General features: G+C 45.8%; 1 protein-coding gene across 1 annotated transcript in view; it reads right to left on the reverse strand.

Annotated features, from left to right (window-relative positions):
- LOC129703400 (segment polarity protein dishevelled homolog DVL-3) overlaps window positions 1-19,263 on the reverse strand; it is a 74,467-nt gene that overhangs the window by 19,945 nt on the left and 35,259 nt on the right. Inside the window, exon 5 of the mRNA XM_055645801.1 lies at window positions 4,340-4,475. Within this exon, the coding sequence (XP_055501776.1) occupies window positions 4,340-4,475 (136 nt within the window). The remainder of the gene's footprint in view (window positions 1-4,339; window positions 4,476-19,263) is intronic.

The following is a 19,263-nucleotide window of genomic DNA, read 5'->3' on the forward strand; positions in this document are numbered from 1 at the left end:
GGTTCGATCCTGACCTTGGGTGCAGTCTATGTGTGGAGTTTGCACATTCTCCCTGTGATCACGTGGGTTTCCTCCGGGTGCTACGGTTTCTTCCCACATCCCAAACACGATCAGGTTTGTAGGTTAATTGTCCCCAGTGTGTAGGATGTGAAAGTGAGATAGCGTAGAACTAGTGTACGGGTGATCGACGGTCGGTGTGGACGTGAAGGGCCTAAGGGCCTGTTTCCGTGCTGTATCTCAAAACTATTGAAGCGTTAAACTTTATCTCAAGAAGGCTGGATTATAGAGGAGACAAAAGGAACTGCGGATGCTGGAAGGTTGGGCAAAGCACAAAGTGCTGGAGAAACTCAGCAGCCTAGCCAAAGTCTGTGGAGGGAACAGACAGATGGCTTTTCGGGTCGGGTCCCTACTTGAGATTGATTGTAGTAGGGAGGAGAAAGGTAGGAAAGAGAGATGGGGTGGGACAAAGATCGTGCAGACTAATTATTATAAGGAATGATGATGGACAAAAAGCAAACAGATTCTCAGTGGGACAGGCAGATCCGTGGAGGGGGATGGACAAATGAACAATGTGCACGTTCCTCCACAGATGCTGCTTGACCCACTGAGTCCCTTCAGCATTTCAAATGTCCATAGAATTATTATCCCATCCAGCCTTTACACATCGATCCACATGCAGGTACCAGAATTTTTTAATGGTAGACAGTCAGAATATTTTCCCAATTGTTTAAAATGTCAAAGACTAGAGGGCATAGCCTTCAGGCGAGAGAGCCAAAGTTTAAAGGAGATGTGTGGGGCAAGGTTTTGTACAGAAGATGATGGGTGCCTGGAACGTGCTGTCAGAAGTGGTGGTGGAGGCAGAAATGATAGTGGCGTTTAGAGGCTTTCATATCGGTACCTGGATATGCAGGGAATGGAGAGATATGGATCACGTAGGAAAAGGGGATTAGTTGAATTTGGCATGTTAGGCACAGACTGTGGGCTGAAGGGCCTGTTCCTGTGCTGTACTGATTTAAAGATAGACACAAAATGCTGGTGTAACTCAATGGGTTAGGCAGCATCTTAGGAGAAAACAAATAGGTGACGTCTCAGGTCAGAACCCTTCTTTCGACTTTGAAGAAGGGTTCTGAGCTGAAACATCATCTATTATTTTTCTCCAGTGATGCTGCCTAACTCACTGAGTTACACCAGCATTTTGTGTCTCCCAAGTATAAACCATCATCTGCAGTTCCTTCCTACACACACTGTACTGTTCTACATTCTATGTTACATGTCAAGTCAACGGCATAGGACTAATAGGAGGGAGGACAATGGGAGTGTATTTGGAAATCATGGACCTGCTGGACCTCAAGCTAGAGCTAGTGATTTGAGGTGAAACATGAAATGGAGAGAGTAAATTTAGATCCCCTGTAAAGACCTTCCCCTACGCCCCAATCTCCATTTACGGGGAAGGTGTGGAGAGAGTGTCCAGCTTTAAGTTTCTGGGCACTCACATTTCAGAGGACCTCACATGGTCCACCAACACCGCTGCGCTGGTCAAGAAGGCACAGCAACGACTGTTCTTCCTGAGGACATTAAAAAAGACTGGTCTGCCCCAACAGCTGCTGACAACATTCTACCGCTGCACCACAGAGAGCATATTAACGTATAGCATCTCTGTGTGGTATCTCAACTGCACGGAGGCGGAGAGGAGAGCTCTTCAGCGCGTCGTCCACGGAGCGCAGACGATCATTGGGACACAGCTACCAGCCTTGGAGGGCATCTACCACACACGGTGCCTCAGGAAGGCCGTCAGCATCCATAAAGACTCCTCACACCCTTGTAACGGACTGTTCAAACTACTTCCCTCCGGCAGACGTTACAAGGCCTTCTACGCCCGAACCTCCAGACTCAGAAACAGCTTTATTCCCAGAGCTATAGCGGCTCTGAACCGGTCCTGCTGAGTGCCCCCCATACCCCCTGGACTGTCTCCCTCGGATGGTCACGTCACACAGCTTATTTATTTATTTTACTTTTCTTTTACATCGGTTGGAAGCTACATACTAAATCTCGTTGCACTGAAGTGCAATGACAATAAAAGATATTATTATTATTAAGATGATCTAATCTCACTGTACAGCAATAGGGTGCAATGAACCATGTATGCCACTAGAGGGCAGGAAGAATCGCAGAATTGTTCAACTCTAAAGAATATTAAAAGTCAACACAAAATATTGTTTAAGAAGGAACTGCAGATGCTGGAAAATCGAAGGTACACAAAAAAGCTGGAGAAACTCAGCGGGTGCAGCAGCATCTATGGAGCGAAGGAAATAGGCAACGTTTCGGGCCGAAACGTTGCCCATTTGCTTCGCTCCATAGACGCTGCTGCACCCGCTGAGTTTCTCCAGCTTTTTTGTGTACCTACAAAATATTGTTGACATGACCTCACTGAGAAACACAGAATTGTATTTGTATGGCACCTTCAAGGTAGCAAAGTGGCAGAGTGGTAAACAGCTCAAATGTTGAAGTAACAAGTTCAGAGATGACTTTATGATCAACGTACGATTACGTTACATACAAAGTATTCACAATGACTAAGAACAATTAAGAAGTTGGGTTTTAGATTTTTGGTTTATTACACTGTCACATGTACAGTAAGAAGCTTTGTGTTGCATGAGTTTATAGCGTTTAGAGATACAGAGTGGAAACAGGCCCTTCGCCTCACCGAGTCTGCGCCAACCATCTATCCCCGAGATAACTTACAAAAGCCAATAAACCGTCAAACCTGTACGTCTTGAAATGTGGGAGGAAACCGAGCACCCGTAGAAAACCCATGCAGTCACAGGGAGAACATACAAACTCCATACAGACAGCACCCAGAGTCAGGATCTGGCGCCGTGAGGCAGCAGCTCTACCGTTGCGCCACTGTGTCGCCTGAGATCAAACAATACTATACATGAATACAACCAAGTCAGACTCAAGTACAATAGGTAGAGCAAAGGGGAAGATACAGAGTGCAGAATATAGTTCTCAGCATTATAGCGCATCAGTTGCAGAGACTAAATCCAATGGCCACAATGAGGTTTGGCACAAGGAACTGCAGGTGCTCATTTACAAAAAAAAGAAAAAGTGCTGGATTAACTCAGTGAGTCAGGCAGCATCTCTGGCCAAAGTCCAACCCGAAACATTACCTATCCACATTCACCAGAGAAGCTGCCTGACGCGCTGAGTTGCAAACATTTTGTGTTTTATGTTCCCACAATGAGCTGCTTTGGAAAATTACCCCCCCCCCCCCCCCCCCACATACCTGTATCCACCTATTACTTGTCAAGGATCTAAGTAGAAGTGGGAGGGAGAGGCTGGGAGATGGAAAGGTTGAAAGGCTGCATTCCAGAGATTAGAGTTTCAGCACAGGATGGTACCACCACTGAGGTGGAGGCCAAGTCACTGGGTGATTTTTATTCACCCATCAACACTAGTTATATGTTATCCCCCTGTCTCTCCCTATACACAGGGGGCGATGTACAGAGGCCAATTCGCCTACAGACCCGCATGGTATTGGGATGTGGGAGGAAACCGGAACACCTGTAGTCAGGATCGAAACCCGGATCTCTGGTACTGAGGCAATGGTTCTACCCGCTGCGCCACCGTGCCACATCTTCACTGCACTCCCTCCATCCCACACATTGGTCCATAGGTTATAGGAGCAGAATTAGAACATTTGGCCTTTCGAGTTTATTCCGCCATTCAATATGGCTGATTTATCTTTCCCTTTCGACCCCACCCTCTTGTCTTCTCCCCATAACCTTTGACTCCTTTACTAATCAAGAATCTGTCAATCTCCACTTTAAAAATACCCAATGACTTTGCCTCCACCACCGTCTGTGACAATTAATTCCACAGATTCACCACCCTCTGGCTAAAGAAATTCCTCCTCATCTCCTTTCTAAAGAAATTCCTCCTCATACTCCTTTCCCTTGAAGAGCGACATAAAGGAATAGATGTCCTTTTGTTTAGTAGAGTGAGGCCGCCGCCCTCTCGGCTCCTAGGAGAGACCTCTAGCGCCTCATGGTAGGAGGGTAAACTGGTGGGGTGAAGCAGTCCTCGATGCTCGCCCCATTTTGGACAGACTCAATGGAGGGGAGGGAGCAGAGCGTGGGCAGCACTCTTGGGCATCCAGGCCTTTCACTATTCGGTAAGTTTCAATGAGGTCCCCCCCTCATCCTAAACTCCAGCGGGTACAGAACCAGGGCCTGGCCTTCTATTCTCCCCCTTCTCCTGTGAAATGTCTGTCCTTCGGTCGGAGTCTATACTGCAACTATGGTCTCAGCTGGGCCCGACATTATCGCAGCTGCCTCACCTGCTTGTGGAATCATCTTCTTCCGAGTCAAAGAAGCTGGTGGATTCCAGCTCACTGCTCATCAGCGTGGAGGAGCTCTCGTAGCCCCCGATCTCGTGCCGCCTCTCCACCTTCGTGTGGCCGTTGACCCGGGGAACTGTGGGCAAGAGGTCAGAGGTCAAAGTTCACCGTCACACAGAACCGACACAAGCTCTGTAGAAACAAGGAACTGCAGATGCTGGTTTACAAAAGGAAAAAAGCACTGGAGGAACTTAGCAGGTCAGGCAGCATCAATGGAGGGCAATGGACAAGGCAACGTTTTGGGTCAAGACCCTTCTTCCTATCTGCTTCCTACAGATTTAACCTGGCTGCAGATTCAGAGGGAAAGTGAAAGATGTGTTCTATGTCTTCATAGAGTCGTACAGCATGGGATCAGGACTTTGGCTGAACTTGCCCATGACAACCAAGATGCCACATCTACACTTGTCCCATCATTAGTTTATCAGTTAATTATTATTATTGTCAGATGTACCAAGGTACATGAAAAGCTTTTGTTTGTACGTTAACCAGTCAAATAAAAGACTATGCACGATTACAATCAAGCCGTCCACAGTGCACAGATACAAGATAAAGGGTGCATCTACTGCCTGTGGTTGGCCCATTTCCCTCCAAACCTTTCCTATCCATGTACCTGTCTAAATCCTGTTATAGTACCTGCCTCAGCTACCTCCTCTGGCTGCTTATTCCATATACCCACCACCCTCAGTGAAAATGTTACCCCTCAGGTTCCTATTAAATCTTTCTCCACTCTCCTTAACCTATATCCTCTGGGGTCTTGATTCTGCTACCCTATGTAAAAGACTGTATATTATCTATTCCTCTCATGATTTTATCCAATACGATAGAATTGTATTCATCCCAGGAGGGAAATTGCTCTGCCAGGAGTCATAAAAACACAAAATCCATGAAACGTGAAATTAAAGTGATGAGTGGAAAGGATTGGGGGATGTGGAAAGATTGGGGGGGGGGGGGGGGGGGGGGAGGGGGGGGGGGGGGGAGGGAGGAGGGAGGGGAGTCAGTCTCAGACTACCTCATGACAGAAGGGGGAGGAGTTTTACAGTTTGATACCCACAGGGAAGAAGGAACTCTTGTGGCGTTCTGTCCTGCATCTTGGTGGAACCAAGGAATACACCTGCACTCCAAGGAATAATGTCGACACCTGCCCATCCTCTCCTGAGAGCTCAGTGCTCGAGTTCTGGCAACATCCTCATAAATCTTCTTTGCACTTTTTTGCAGTTTATGACATCCTTCCTAAAGCAAGGTGACTGAAACTGAACACATTACTCCAAATAAGAGAGAAGGAAGAAACATGGAACTGCAGATACTGCTTTAATACCATGGGATCTCTCTCTTCCATCTGGTAAGGTATCTCACTCAGAAGATGATACTTCTGGCTTTGCAGCACTTGCTCACTGGTACTGGGGTTCCAACTTTGTCAAGTCAAGTACAAAAAAGACTCAATGTGCTAGAGTAACTCAGTGGGTCAAATAATAGGTACAGAAGTGTGAAAACCTACACCTCCAGATTCAGGGACAGTTTATTCCCAGTTGTCATCAGGCAACTGAACCATCCTATCACCATCTGAAGAGCAGCTCTGACCGACCATCCACCTCATTGGAGACCCTCAGACTATCTTTAATCGAACTTTATGGACATTATCTTGCAACATATGTTATTCCCTTTATCCTGTATCTGTACACTGTGGGTGACTTGATTGTAATCATGTATTGTCTTTCAGCTGACTGATAACACGCACAAAAAGCTTTGCACTCTACCTCAATGCACGTGGCAATAAACTAAACTAAAGCATCCCTGGCAAACAATAATATTCCCCAGAGATGCCATCTGAGCCACTGAATTACTCCAGCACCGTGTCTTTTTTTTGTAACCTAGTATCTGCAGTTCCTCGTTTAAAAAAAAAAGCAAATCTTTCATTCATGTAATTTCAATTAGAAAGGTCCCGAACCAAAATGTCGTCTATCCATGTTTTCCCGAGATGCTGCCTGACCTGCTGAGTTAATCCAGCACTTTGTATCATTTCAAATCAAGTCAAATTGAGTTTATTATTTAGTTTTGCTTATGGATCCAGCATAGAAACAGGTCCACCAACTCCACGCCAACCAGTGATCATGCGTTCACACTAGTTCTATGTTATTCCAATTTCTCATCCACTCCCTACAAACAGATCCTCACACACGTAGTTGACACTGCCAAGATAGGACTGATGCTATTGAATGTCCGAGATGTTGTTTACAAATGATGTTATAGACCGAAGACCTCAATAATCTCTTAAGTGATTGATTATTTTATTGAAAGACACAGCATGGAAATAGGCCCTTCGGCCCACTGAGTGCATGCTGACCATTGATCATCAGTTTCCACTTGTTCTACCTTATTTTCTAATCCACTCCCTACGTACTAGGGGCAATTTAGAGAGGGCCAATCAACCTACAAACCTGCATGTCTTTGGGATGTGGGAGGAAACCGGAGCACCCGGAGGAAACCCACACGGTCACTGGGAGAACGTGCAATCTCCACACAGACAGCAGCGGACGTCAGTCTCTGGAGCTGTGAGGCAGGAGTTCTACTAGCTGCGTCATTGGGCCGCCCCTGATATGTAAAAGTACAGTGAGGGCCAGCTACAATGAAAAATCTTGCTTGCTGCAACATCACAGGCATACAGACTGAGACAACACAGAAAAATCATGTCACACATAACATTCGAGAGGAGTCTGCAAACAAAAGGCAGGACATTCGTGCAAAATACAATCAGATAGAAAAACTCCATGGTAATGCAAGAGGTGGTCTGATTATTATATGTATTATCTGCTGTAAAACAAAATGATATGCTCGTAAAAACTAGGTAGTGTGTGGGGATGTAAAACACTGGCAGTCACTAGCTGGTGTGGAATGCCTGTTTCTGTACCACTAAATTCTACATAAAGATGAAAGGCTTTCAATATTTTCGATGTCTCAATGTTTTCACACAATACATTGTTCACCACACCCAGAATCTAATTAGGTTGGTCAGTACTGCAATTGAGAACTCAACTTTCATTAGTGCAATTTCAATTTAAAATGTCTTTCAAATGTGGCTTATCACATTCGGAGCTACAGGGAACGGATCCCTTGGGGAGTCTCTCTCATCTCTCTTACACACACACACACACTGGTGTGGTCTCATGAACGTTCAAATCCAATGTCATGAGTCAAGAGTATTTATTTGTCATATGAGCCGGGAAAAGAACAATAAAAGTCTTACTCTATTACTTAAGCATCACAGATATATACAGCACAGAAACTGGCCCTTCAGCCCATCTTCCCATGCTGCCCACGATGCTCCATCTACACTAGCCACACCTGCCCCGTTTGGCCCCGTATCCCTCTAAACCTTTCCTATTCCATATATCTATCCAAATGTCTTTTAAATATTTTTATGGGACCTTCCTCAACTACCTCCTCTGGCAGCTCATTCCATATACCAGGCACTCGCCACCTTCTGTTTCCTTTTAAAACTTGCTCTTTTCACCTTAAACTTACATCCTCTGGTAGACAAAAGTGCTGGAGAAGGCAGCATCTATGCGGGTGAGGCAACGCGAAACGTTGCCTATTTCCTTCGCTCCATAGATGCTGCCTCACCCGCTGTTTCTCCAGCACTTTTGTCTACCTTCGATTTTCCAGCATCTGCAGTTCCTTCTTAAACAACTTACATCCTCTGGTTCTTGATTCTCCTACTCACCCTATTCATTCCCCATAAAATTGTACACACCTCTAGAAGATCACTCCTCAGCCTTCTGTGCTCCAAGGAATCGAGCCCCAGCCTGCTCAACCTCTCCCTGTAGCCTAGGGCCTTGAGTCCTGGCAACATCCTTGTAAACCTTCACTGCACTCTTTCCAGCTTAATGACCTCCTTGCTAGAGCAGGGTGACCAAATCTGATCACAATACTTCGCGACAATGTCCCAACTTCTATATCGAATACCTTGACTGATGAAGGTCAATAGACAAAAAAAAAACCTTTCTTTACCACCCTATCTATCTGTGGCGTCACTTTCGGGGAAACATCCTTCAATGAACATCAAACACAGACACAAGTAACATCAAGTACAGCACAAGAACCCTTGGCCTACCATGTCTGTGCCGAGCATGATGCCAACTAAGACCAACTCTGAAATGCCTGCATAAATTCCATATCCCTCCATTCCATGTGCCTATCCAAAAGACTCTTAAATGCCTTTATCGTATCTGCCTCCACCACCATCCCCAGCAGCACATTCCAGGCACCACCACTCTATGTAAAAAAAACTGCCCCACACATCTCTTTTAAACTTTATCCTTCTCACCTTAAAGTTATGTCCTCTAGTCTCTAATTTTTAATCCTGGGAAAAAAGGTTCTGGCTGTTTACCCTATCTATGCCTCTCATAATTTTGCATGGACCACTATGTGTAGAGAATGTCGATTTAGTTTAATTTACTTCGAGTCCATGCTGACCATCGATCACCTATACACTAGTTCTATATTATCTCACTTTCGCAATCTACAAACTAGGGGGAACTTACAAAAGCCAATTAACCTACAAACCCGCACTTTTTTGGGATGTGGGAGGAAATCCCACGTGGTCACAGGGTGATCGGGTGATCTTACAAACTCCACACACGCAGCACCCGAGGTCAGGATTAAAGCCAGGTCCCTGACACTGTGACGCAGCGGCACTACCTGCTGCACCACTGTGCCTCGCCATCTGTGGGAAAGGAGAGGTTATCGACGACTAGGGGCAAGTACAGCCACAAAGAGGCGAAAGGTCTCTTACTCTGACTTGCAGCGCATTGCAGTCCATACTCTGTTGCTTGCGATGAGAAAAGACAATCAGGGATTCTCCAGTTTTGTCCCACATCTCAAAGACATGCGGGTTTGTAGGTTAATTGCCCACTGTAAATTGCCCCCTAGGGACTGGAAAAAAAAGTGGAATAAAAGAGAACTAGTATGAACGGGTGTTCACTGGTCGGCGTAGACTCGGTGAGCCTGTTTGCATGCTATATCTCTAAACCACAGAGACACCTACACAGACACACAAACACAGACACAAACAACCTTGTGTCAGGATGAGATGACAGGAGTGATCGTCAATCTTTCAGTCTCTCTTTAATTTGCTTTGGATTACACACAATTGTCATTATTGCCACTTGATATCACTTTCAAAAGTCTGCAGTGCAATCAGTCCGTAATCGGCCTGTGATGCTACTCTTTCACTACAAAAATAAGTTTATTTACAGATACAAAATCACAGTGAAAACACAACTCTAACGAGACATCTATCTAAGAAAGGAAGATACATCTAAGTATCAAATCAATACCCTCCCTATGGCTCAGGCCCTCAAGTCCGGTCGTAAATCTTCTCTGCATACTTTGCAGCTTAACGATATCCACCCTATAGCAGGGTGACCAAAGCTGAACACAATACTCCGAACGTGGCCGCAACAATATCTTCTACAACGTAATATAAAGTAAAAGCAAGGAAGAGAATTCTTAATGTCATATTTTCTCTGATCAGGGATCCAATGTACGTTTTATGACTCGACCCGACTGCAAGATTCAGCTATTAAATACAGTGGGAGTTTTGTGCAAGCATGCACCCAGTTGCCGACAGATGATATTCTTTGCTATTTTATTTTACACTGATTTCTTCCCACTAATCTTCCCAAAGCTTTGGTCTCAAGGTCAATTATCTCAAGGTCAACTATTTGCATTTTCTTTAAATCTGATACCGGTGACACCAGTGGTGGAAGGACCCGGCAGACACAAGAGAAGGGTTGAGTAATGACTTGGTCTCCCCTCGTTCTCTCCCTGCAGCAGTGATCAAAGGCAAGAGTGGACACACTGCACTGCACATCCAGAGAGAGCACCTCAGACCCTGGGAAAACTCCCCGCTCTGCCCAACGCCATTGCAAATTATTTATTAAAACGTCTTTACGCCAGTAAAGACATCTCTCCCACACATGCATTCCAACAGATGTGTCCATTCTAAGGCTTGAGAAATGAATGGGAGGAGACCATTCAGCCCATCAAACCTGTTCCACCATTTATTCACTTTTAGGTTTATTATTGTCAGGTGTACTGAGGTGCAGAGAAAAGCTCTGTTTTGCGTGCTATTCAAACAGGTCAAAGTTCAGTTTAGTTGATTGTCACTTGCACCGGGCTACAGCGAGAAGCTTTTGTTGCATGCTAACCAGTCAGCAGAAAGACTATACATGATTATCATCAAGCCACCCACAAGTACTGCCACAGGTAAAGTAAGTATTGCTGCTGTTGGAGTAGAGATTTAAAAGAGTGGAGCGATTGTGATGTGTGATTGCAGATCCACTTCTGTGGCCAGCACGCTAAGAACCACCTGGCTTGGGCACCATCTTGGATCCGTCTATACTATACATAAATATAATCATGTCAAACTCAAGTACAATAGGTAGAGCTAAGGGAAAGGGGAAGTGTAGAATACAGTTCTCAGCTTTGAAGCTCATCAGTTCAAAGTCCAATGTGCGCAATGGGGTAGAGGTGAATCAGACAATACCACAGCTTATGGAAGGACCATTCACAAGCCTGATAACAGGGGAAGCTGTTCCTGAGTCTGGTGGTGCACGCTTTCAAAATTCTGTACCTTCTGCCGGACGGGAGCAGAGAGACGAAGAAATGACCGGGGTGACATGGCGACGGGCGTGAGGGGAGATGCAGGAATGAAGGTGACTTACACTGACGAGCTGCCGGCCCCGACTCGGGGAAACACCGGACACGACGCAGGGAAGGCAGCGCCCAGCAGCGGAGCGGGGCCTGCATGCGGCAGGAGGGCACGGCAGGGGTTGGGGCCCGGCTTCTGCCCCTTAGCCTGAAGCACAGGGACATCATCCTTAGCATCGACGAGCCCCCAGCTACGACTCCCAAAGCACAAGGCGAACGGTTGAGACTCTCGCTCTGCACCGTGGATGGGACGGCTGGATGTTGCAGCGGGTGCTGCACGTTGGCTTAGCGGGTAGAGTTGCTGCTTCACTCCACCAGGGACCCAGGTTCAATCCTGACTACGGGTGCTGTCTGTGTGCAGTTTCTACGTTCTCCCCGTCACCGTCTTAGGGTTTCTCCAGGCACCCTGGTTTTTTTTCCACACTCCAAATACGTGCAGGTTTGCATGTGAATTCGCTTCTGTAAATTGTAAATTGTCCCTAGTGTGTTGGGTGGTGCTAGTGTACGGGGATCGCAGGCCAGCGCGGACTTGGTGAACGAAGGGCCTGTTTCCGTGCTGTATCTCTCAAGACGAAAGTGTAAAGAGGGCAGACCTCACTGTGGTGACATAGACTTTCTCTGTTCTGCTGTATCAGTGAGAGCAGTCAGTTCATGCAGCGTATTCGACGGTCAGCAGACAGTGACACCCAGATATACAGACTCCCGCAGTCCCTCTGCAGACACTCAGAGGTCCTGAGCAAAACACCAAGTGCTGGAGGAAATCTGCAGCTCCTTATGTCCACACAGACTGTCCTCCTCCGCTGGGAATTATTCCCAGCACAGACGCTCCAAATGTGGGAAGGTATTTGGGGAAAATAAAATATTTGATTCAGTCAGTTGTGGCTGGCGACTAGAAGACTGACACCAACGCACATTTAATTCCAAGTTTCCAAAAGGCCATGAGGATCAATTTAATCAGATCATATAATCTCTCACCCTTCTCTCTGCCTCTCCCACCCTCTCTTCATCAATCTGCCCCCTTCTCTGACATCCTCTCCCTCTCCTCTCTATTTGATTCTGTCTCTCTGATACTGTCTCTTTCTCTCTCTCCGTCCTGCTCTCCCTGTCACTCTCTCCCCCCCCCTCTCCCTCCCTCTCTGTAACACTTCCTCTTCCACCCTCTCTCTTTCTCCCTCCCTCACTCGCTCTCACTTTCTCTATCTCTCTCCTCCTCCCCCCCCCCCCCCCCCCGCTCAGTCACCTCCTTCTCCCTCTCTAAATCATACTGAGGGTGTAGTGGCCGTACACAGACATTATTCTACCCTCGGCAGCCGGAGTCAGGATGGCAAAGGATGTGCTGAAGTCCCTCGTTGAGAAGTCACAGAGCTGATCCCAGAGTCCGGATGCAGAATTCCAGAGTTTAACGGAGACGCAAGGAACAGCGGATACTGGTTTACAAAAAAAGACACAATGTGCTGGAGTAACACAGCCGACCAGACAGCATCTCTGGAGAATGTGCATAGGCGACGTTTCGGGTCGGGACCTCTCTTCAGAATTCCAGAGGGAATTTTGAACAATCCAGTTGGAATTCAGGCCACTGAGTGCCCCAGTACTTTACATCGCGTAATCCTGTCCAGTTCGTTGCCACAGACGATCGAGAGAAAGATAATCGCTGGTGTTTTGACTCCTGTGTTTCCCTTTCTTGCCTCTGCCTCACAGGTTGTCCAGAGTGGTGTATGACCAGTGCCAAACGTTTCTTCAGATCCAGGAGGAATATCACCGACACTGGGGCCCCAGGCAGGGGAGGAGTGTCACGCTCTACTAACTGACGAGCCGAGTGCAGGAGACAGCGACAGACACAGGGTTTCATTGCTCTCACTCGTCAAGAGTCAAGAGAGTTTTATTGTCATGTGTCCCAGATAGAACAATAACATTCTTACTTGCTGCAGCACAACAGAATATGTAAACATAGTACACTGTAAACAATATGATAAACAGGCTGTGGATCCTGAACTGACTCACTGCTCCGTCCCTGCCCTAGCTCCTGATCCACAAAGGGAGCCAATGGAAACTCGCACACTCCAAAAGCCAATGACACCTCCCTCCTTGCAAGCAGCTCAATCACAGCTCCCTCCCAGCAGATAGCCAATTACAATTATAGATAGACACAAAATGCTGGAGTAACTCAAATCAGGCAGCATCTCTGGAGATAAAGGAAAAGGTGAAGTTTTGGGACGAGTCCCTTCTTCAGATTACAATTCCTGCACTGTAGACAGAGCCAATCAAAACTCGCCCATCCAATAGCCAATAGCCAATTCCAAGCAGCGGGCCAATCACAGCTCCCTATTGCATGCAACTAGCCAATCGCAACTGCCTCCCAGCGCAAACCCAGCCAATTTCAATTCCTGCAGAGTGGATGACAATCCAATCACAGTTAGAAGGTCATAAGGTCATAAGTGACAGGAGCAGAATGAGGCTACTCGGCCCATCAAGTCTACTCCGCCATTCAATCTTGGCTGATCTATCTCTCCCTCCTAACCCCATTCTCCTGCCTTTTCCCCGTAATCTCTGACACAGTTCTTATTTTACAGGCGGGGAGTTAATCATAGGTTCACTCTCTAAACTTTGAACCATTCAGAACTCCCTCTCCACGATGGCTAATCAGGCAGAGTATCTTTGCAATCTGACATTCCTCCAACAACCCAATTGCAAATCACTTCCATTCCTCCCGGGGTAGAAATGTCAAATACTAGAGAGCACAGCTTTAAAGTGAGAGGGGCACAGTTTAAAGGAGACGTACGGGGCAAGTTTTTTTTCCCCCCTGCAGAGGGTGGTGGGTGCCTGGAACGCGCTGCTAGGGGTGGTGGTGGAGGCAGATGCAGTTGTGATGCACAAGAGATTTTTGGACAGGCACCTGTATATGGAGGAATATGAATCACATGCGGGCAGTGGAGATTAGTTTAACGGCGTCAATGTGGACCGAAGGCCTGTTTTTCTTCTGTAATGTACACCATGAGCCAAGCACTCATTGGCAAGGACATGGTATGGAAACAAGTGCTAGGAATAGGATTACTGCAATAGGTACTTGGAGTCATAGAGTGATACAGTGTGGAAACAGACCCTTTGGCCCAACTTGCCACACCAGCCAACATGTCCCATCTACATTAGTCCCACCTGCTTGCATTTGGTCCATATCCCTCCAAGCATGTCCTATCCATGTACCTGTCTACCTGCTTCTTAAATGTTGGGATAGTCCCTGCCTCAACTACCTCCTCTGGCACCTTGGTCCATACACCCACCATCGTTACAGTGAAAAAGTTACCCCTCAGGTTCCTATTAAATCTTTTCCCCTTCACCTATGGTCCTCAATTCACATACTCTGGGCAAGAGATTGGGCATCTGACCGATCTAGTCCTCTCGTGATTTCATACCCAGCTTTGGTGAAGCACTGCAGCATATTTACCAAGCAATAATCAGCCACTATGAGCAAGGTGGGGAAGGAAAGAAACAGGCAGAACAAAATTAATTAAACCAAGGACCACTCACCCCAGACACTCCTTCTTCTCCCCCTCTCCTATCAGACAAGAGATACAGAAGTGCACATTCTTCCTGTGACCGTGTGGGTTTTCTCCGGGTTCTCTGGAGAAAATCCGGACTGGGTGTCCGGAGACACACCTCCAGATTCAAGGACAGTTTCTTCCCAGCTGTTATCAGGCAGCTGAACCATCCTATCTCCAACTAGGGTACTGACATTTCATCTGCCTCCTTGGAAACCTTCAGACTATCTTTGATCAGACTTTATCTTGCATGAAACATTATTCCCTTTATCCTGTATCTGTACACTATGGACAGCTTGATTGTAATTATGTATAGACTTTCTGCTGACTGGATAGCACGCAACAAAAAGCTTTTCACTGTACATCTATACACGCGACAATAATAAACTAAACCAAACTAAATAGCTGAAACACATATCTGCAATGAAGGAGTTAAACTATGCCTTGAGAAAATGAATCATTGAATAAGGTTGGACACTCTGCTGGCAAGAACCACCATTTCCAATGCTTGGTGGCACCTGCTCTGCTGACTGAGGACATGTACAGTTGAACGCACTGGGAGAGTCACTGACAGCAAGATCACTTAACGAGTGTTAAACGACAGGTAGCGTGTTCATTAATTGTTAATGGGCGATTACCCAATGATGGCAACCTAATGTTTCTGCTGTGAATCCCGAGCTTATTCTCAACCTGTAGTAGCCTGAAGATTGTTCACCTCCCGCGTTTGCAACTTCCTAGCATCTATTGCTTAACTAGGATCAAAGCTAAAACCCATTTACCTCTTAACTAGAATAAGAAGACCGATTTACCGCTTAACTAGGACGTGAAGACCTATTTACCTCTTAACTAGGATAAGTGAGGTACCATTTACTTAACTAGGATTAACGGAGACCCATTTACCTTTTAACTGGGATAAGTGATGAACTATTCATTATTTAATTAGGATGTGAAGACCCAATTTCCTCTCGACTAGGATGTTAAGACCTACAGTGGCTTGCAAAAGTTTTCAAACCCCTTGAACTTTTCCACATTTTGTCACGTTACAACCACAAACGTAAATGTATTTTATTGGGATTTTATGTGATAGACCAACACAAAGTGGTGCATAATTGTGAAGTGGAAGGAAAATGATACATGGTTTTCAAATATTTTTACAAATAAAAAACTGATAAGTGTGGCGTGCAAAAGTATTCGGCCCCCCTGAGTCAATACTTTGTAGAACTACCTTTCGCTGCAATTACAGCTGCAAGTCTTTTGGGGTATGTCTCTACCAGCTTTGCACATCTAGAGACTGAAATTTTTGCCCATTCTTCTTTGCAAAATAGCTCAAGCTCAGTCAGATTGGACGAAGAGCGTCTGTGAACAGCAATTTTCAAGTCTTGCCAGAGATTCTCAATTGGATTTAGGTCTGGACTTTGACTGGGCCATTCAAACACATGAATATGCTTTGATCTAAACCATTCCATTGTAGCTCTGGCTGTATATTTAGGGTCGTTGTCCTGCTGGAAGGTGAACCTCCACCCCAGTCTCAAGTCTTTTGCAGACTCTAACAGGTTTTCTTCCAAGATTGCCCTGTATTTGGCTCCATCCATCTTCCCATCAACTCTGACCAGCTTCCCTGTCCCTGCTGAAGAAAAGCATCCCCACAGCATGATGCTGCCACCACCATATTTCACAGTGGGGATGGTGTGTTCAGGGCGATGTGCAGTGTTAGTTTTCCGCCACACATAGCGTTTTGCCTTTAGGCCAAAAACTTCAATTTTGGTCTCATCTGACCAGAGCACCTTCCTCCACATGTTTGCTATGTCCCCCACATGGCTTGTGGCAAACTACAAACGGAACTTCTTATGGATTTTTTTCAACAATGGCTTTCTTCTTGCCACTCTTCCATAAAGGCCCGATTTGTGGAGTGCACGACTAAAAGTTGTCCTGTGGACTGATTCTCCCACCCGAGCTGTGGATTTCTGCAGCTCCTCCAGAGCTACCAGCTTCTCTGATCAATGCTCTCCTTGCCCGGCCTGTCAGTTTAGGTGGACGGCCATGTCTTGGTAGGTTTGCAGTTGTGCCATAATCTTTCCATTTTCGGATGATGGATTGAACAGTGCTCCGTGAGATGTTCAAAGCTTAGGATATTTTTTTATAACCTAACCCTGCTTTAAACTTCTCCACAACTTTATCCCTGACCTGTCTGGTGTGTTCCTTGGGCTTCATGGTGCTGTTTGTTCACTAATGTTCTCTAACAAACCTCTGAGGCCTTCACAGAACAGCTGTATTTATACTGAGATTAGATTACACACAAGTGGACTCTATTTACTAATTAGGTGACTTCTGAAGGCAATTGGTTGCACTGGATTTTATTTAGGGGTATCAGAGTAAAGGGGGCTGAATACTTTTGAATGCCACACTTTTCACTTTTTTATTTGTAAAAAAAAATGAAAACCATGTATCATTTTCCTTCCACTTCACAATTATGCGCCACTTTGTGTTGGTCTATCACATAAAATCCCAATAAAATACATTTACGTTTGTGGTTGTAACGTGACAAAACGTGGAAAAGTTCAAGGGGTATGAAAACTTTTGCAAGCCACTGTATTTACTGAAGAAGGGTTCCAACCCGAAACATCATCTGTTCCTTTTCTCCAAAGATGCTGCCTGACCCACTGAGTTACTCAGTTATTTTATATCTATCTTTGGTTTCAACCAGATTCCTACACAAGCCTTACTAACTGCTTAACTAGGATAAATAAGGGCCCATTTACCTCTTAACCAGGATATGTGAAGACCGAAGATAGGTACAAAATGCTGGAGTAACTCAGTAGGGCGGGCAGAATCGCTGGAGAGAAGGAATGGGTGACGTTTCGGGTCGAGACCCTTTGTCCTTTATCTGTTAACTAGGATAAATGAAGACTTATTCACCTCTTAACCAGGATAAAAATTAAGACTGCAAACCCAGCGTACAAATGCCCACCTTATGTGCAGCCCCAACATGTGGATGATTGTTTGAGAGACTGGACCGGGCTTGCCTACTGATGTAGGCTTCATAAGTTGTAGGAGCAGAATAAGGCCATTCAGCCTACCAAGTCTACTCTGCCATTCAATCATGGCTGATCCATCTTTCCCTCTTAACCCCATTCTCCTGCCTTCTCCCCATAACCTCTGACACCCGTACTAATCAAGACTCTATCTATCTATGCCTTAAAAATATCCATTGACTTGGCCTCCATGGTAGGAATGAATTCCACAGATTCACCACCTCTGACTAAAGAAATTCCTCCTCATCTTCCTAAAGGAACGTCCTTTTATTCTGAGGCTATGACCTCTGGTCCCAGACTCTCCCACAAATTCGGGCCTTTCACTATTCGGTAAGTTTCTGCCGATTGGGAACACAGATCACGGCCGCATTTGGTTCCCAGCAACGGAACCCTGTCATATCTTTGTGTTTTGCCAGAGGAAGTTACTTGAGGCAGATACAAATAACAGAGAGTCAGAGAGAGTCATACAACATGAAAATAGGTCCTTCAGGCCAATTCATACATGTCAACCAAAATGTCCCATCTACTCTAATCCCCCCCGCATTTGGCCCATATTCATCTCAACCTTTCCCACCCATTTACCTGTTCAAATGTCTTTTAAAAGTTATTGTACCTGCCTCAAATGCCTCCTCTCATTCCATAAACAACCACCTTCTGTGTGAAAAGGTTGCCCCTCTGATTCCTATTAAACCTCGTCCCTCTCGACTTAAACCTATGCCCTCTGGTTCTTGATTCCCCAGTTTCTGTGCTGTGTTACTCCACAACAATAATATTTCAGATCAATAACATTAGATGTTTGATAAGTTCAGACATTCTGAGGTCAAGAGAAATGTTGTATAGATAGTTATTTCCTTTTCAGTGTCTGACTTGGGTAACAAAAACAAAGTGCTGGAGGAACTCAGCGGGTCAGGCAACACCTGCAGAGGGAATGGACAGGCGATGTTTCGGATCGAGATCCTTCTTTAGACATGGGTAAACATTGTTGGCCGTCCATTCCCTGAAGGAAATTATTTCTACGCTGGCTTCACTGCAATAACGATCAATTTTCAATCGCAGAATTCCACAATGCCCAAGGGAGTTAAAGTAGTCTTCTGCACTGACACGGAGGAGATTTATAGCTCAGTTCTCAGGTTTCTGTTATGGGGAAGGCTTTGGCAGAGATTGCTACACGATAATTTAATACTTTGATTAGTTTTGACTAAGTTTGATGGCACAAATTGCATCCAGTGCCAGAAAGGCTGAGCCACCATGCTGCAGAAAAGCAGTGTGGTAGCGCAGTTGTAGAGTCACTGTTTTACAGCACCAGAGACCAAAGTTCGATCCTGACTGTACGATCCTACGGAGTTTGTACGTTCACCCTGTGACCACATGGGTTTTCTCCGGGTGCTCCTGTTTCCTCCCACATTCCAAAGACGTACAGGTGTGTAGGTTATTTGGCTTCTTAAAAATTGTAAATTATCCCTAGTGTGTAGGATAGTGCTAGCGTACGGAGTGATCGCTGGTCGGCGCGGACTCGGTGGGCCGAAGGGCCTGTGTGCATGCTGTATCTCTAAATTAAACTAGAGGAAATGTAGGCAATATAATTAGA

Source organism: Leucoraja erinacea, chromosome 14, assembly GCF_028641065.1.
Source record: "Leucoraja erinacea ecotype New England chromosome 14, Leri_hhj_1, whole genome shotgun sequence".
NCBI lineage: Eukaryota > Metazoa > Chordata > Chondrichthyes > Rajiformes > Rajidae > Leucoraja > Leucoraja erinaceus.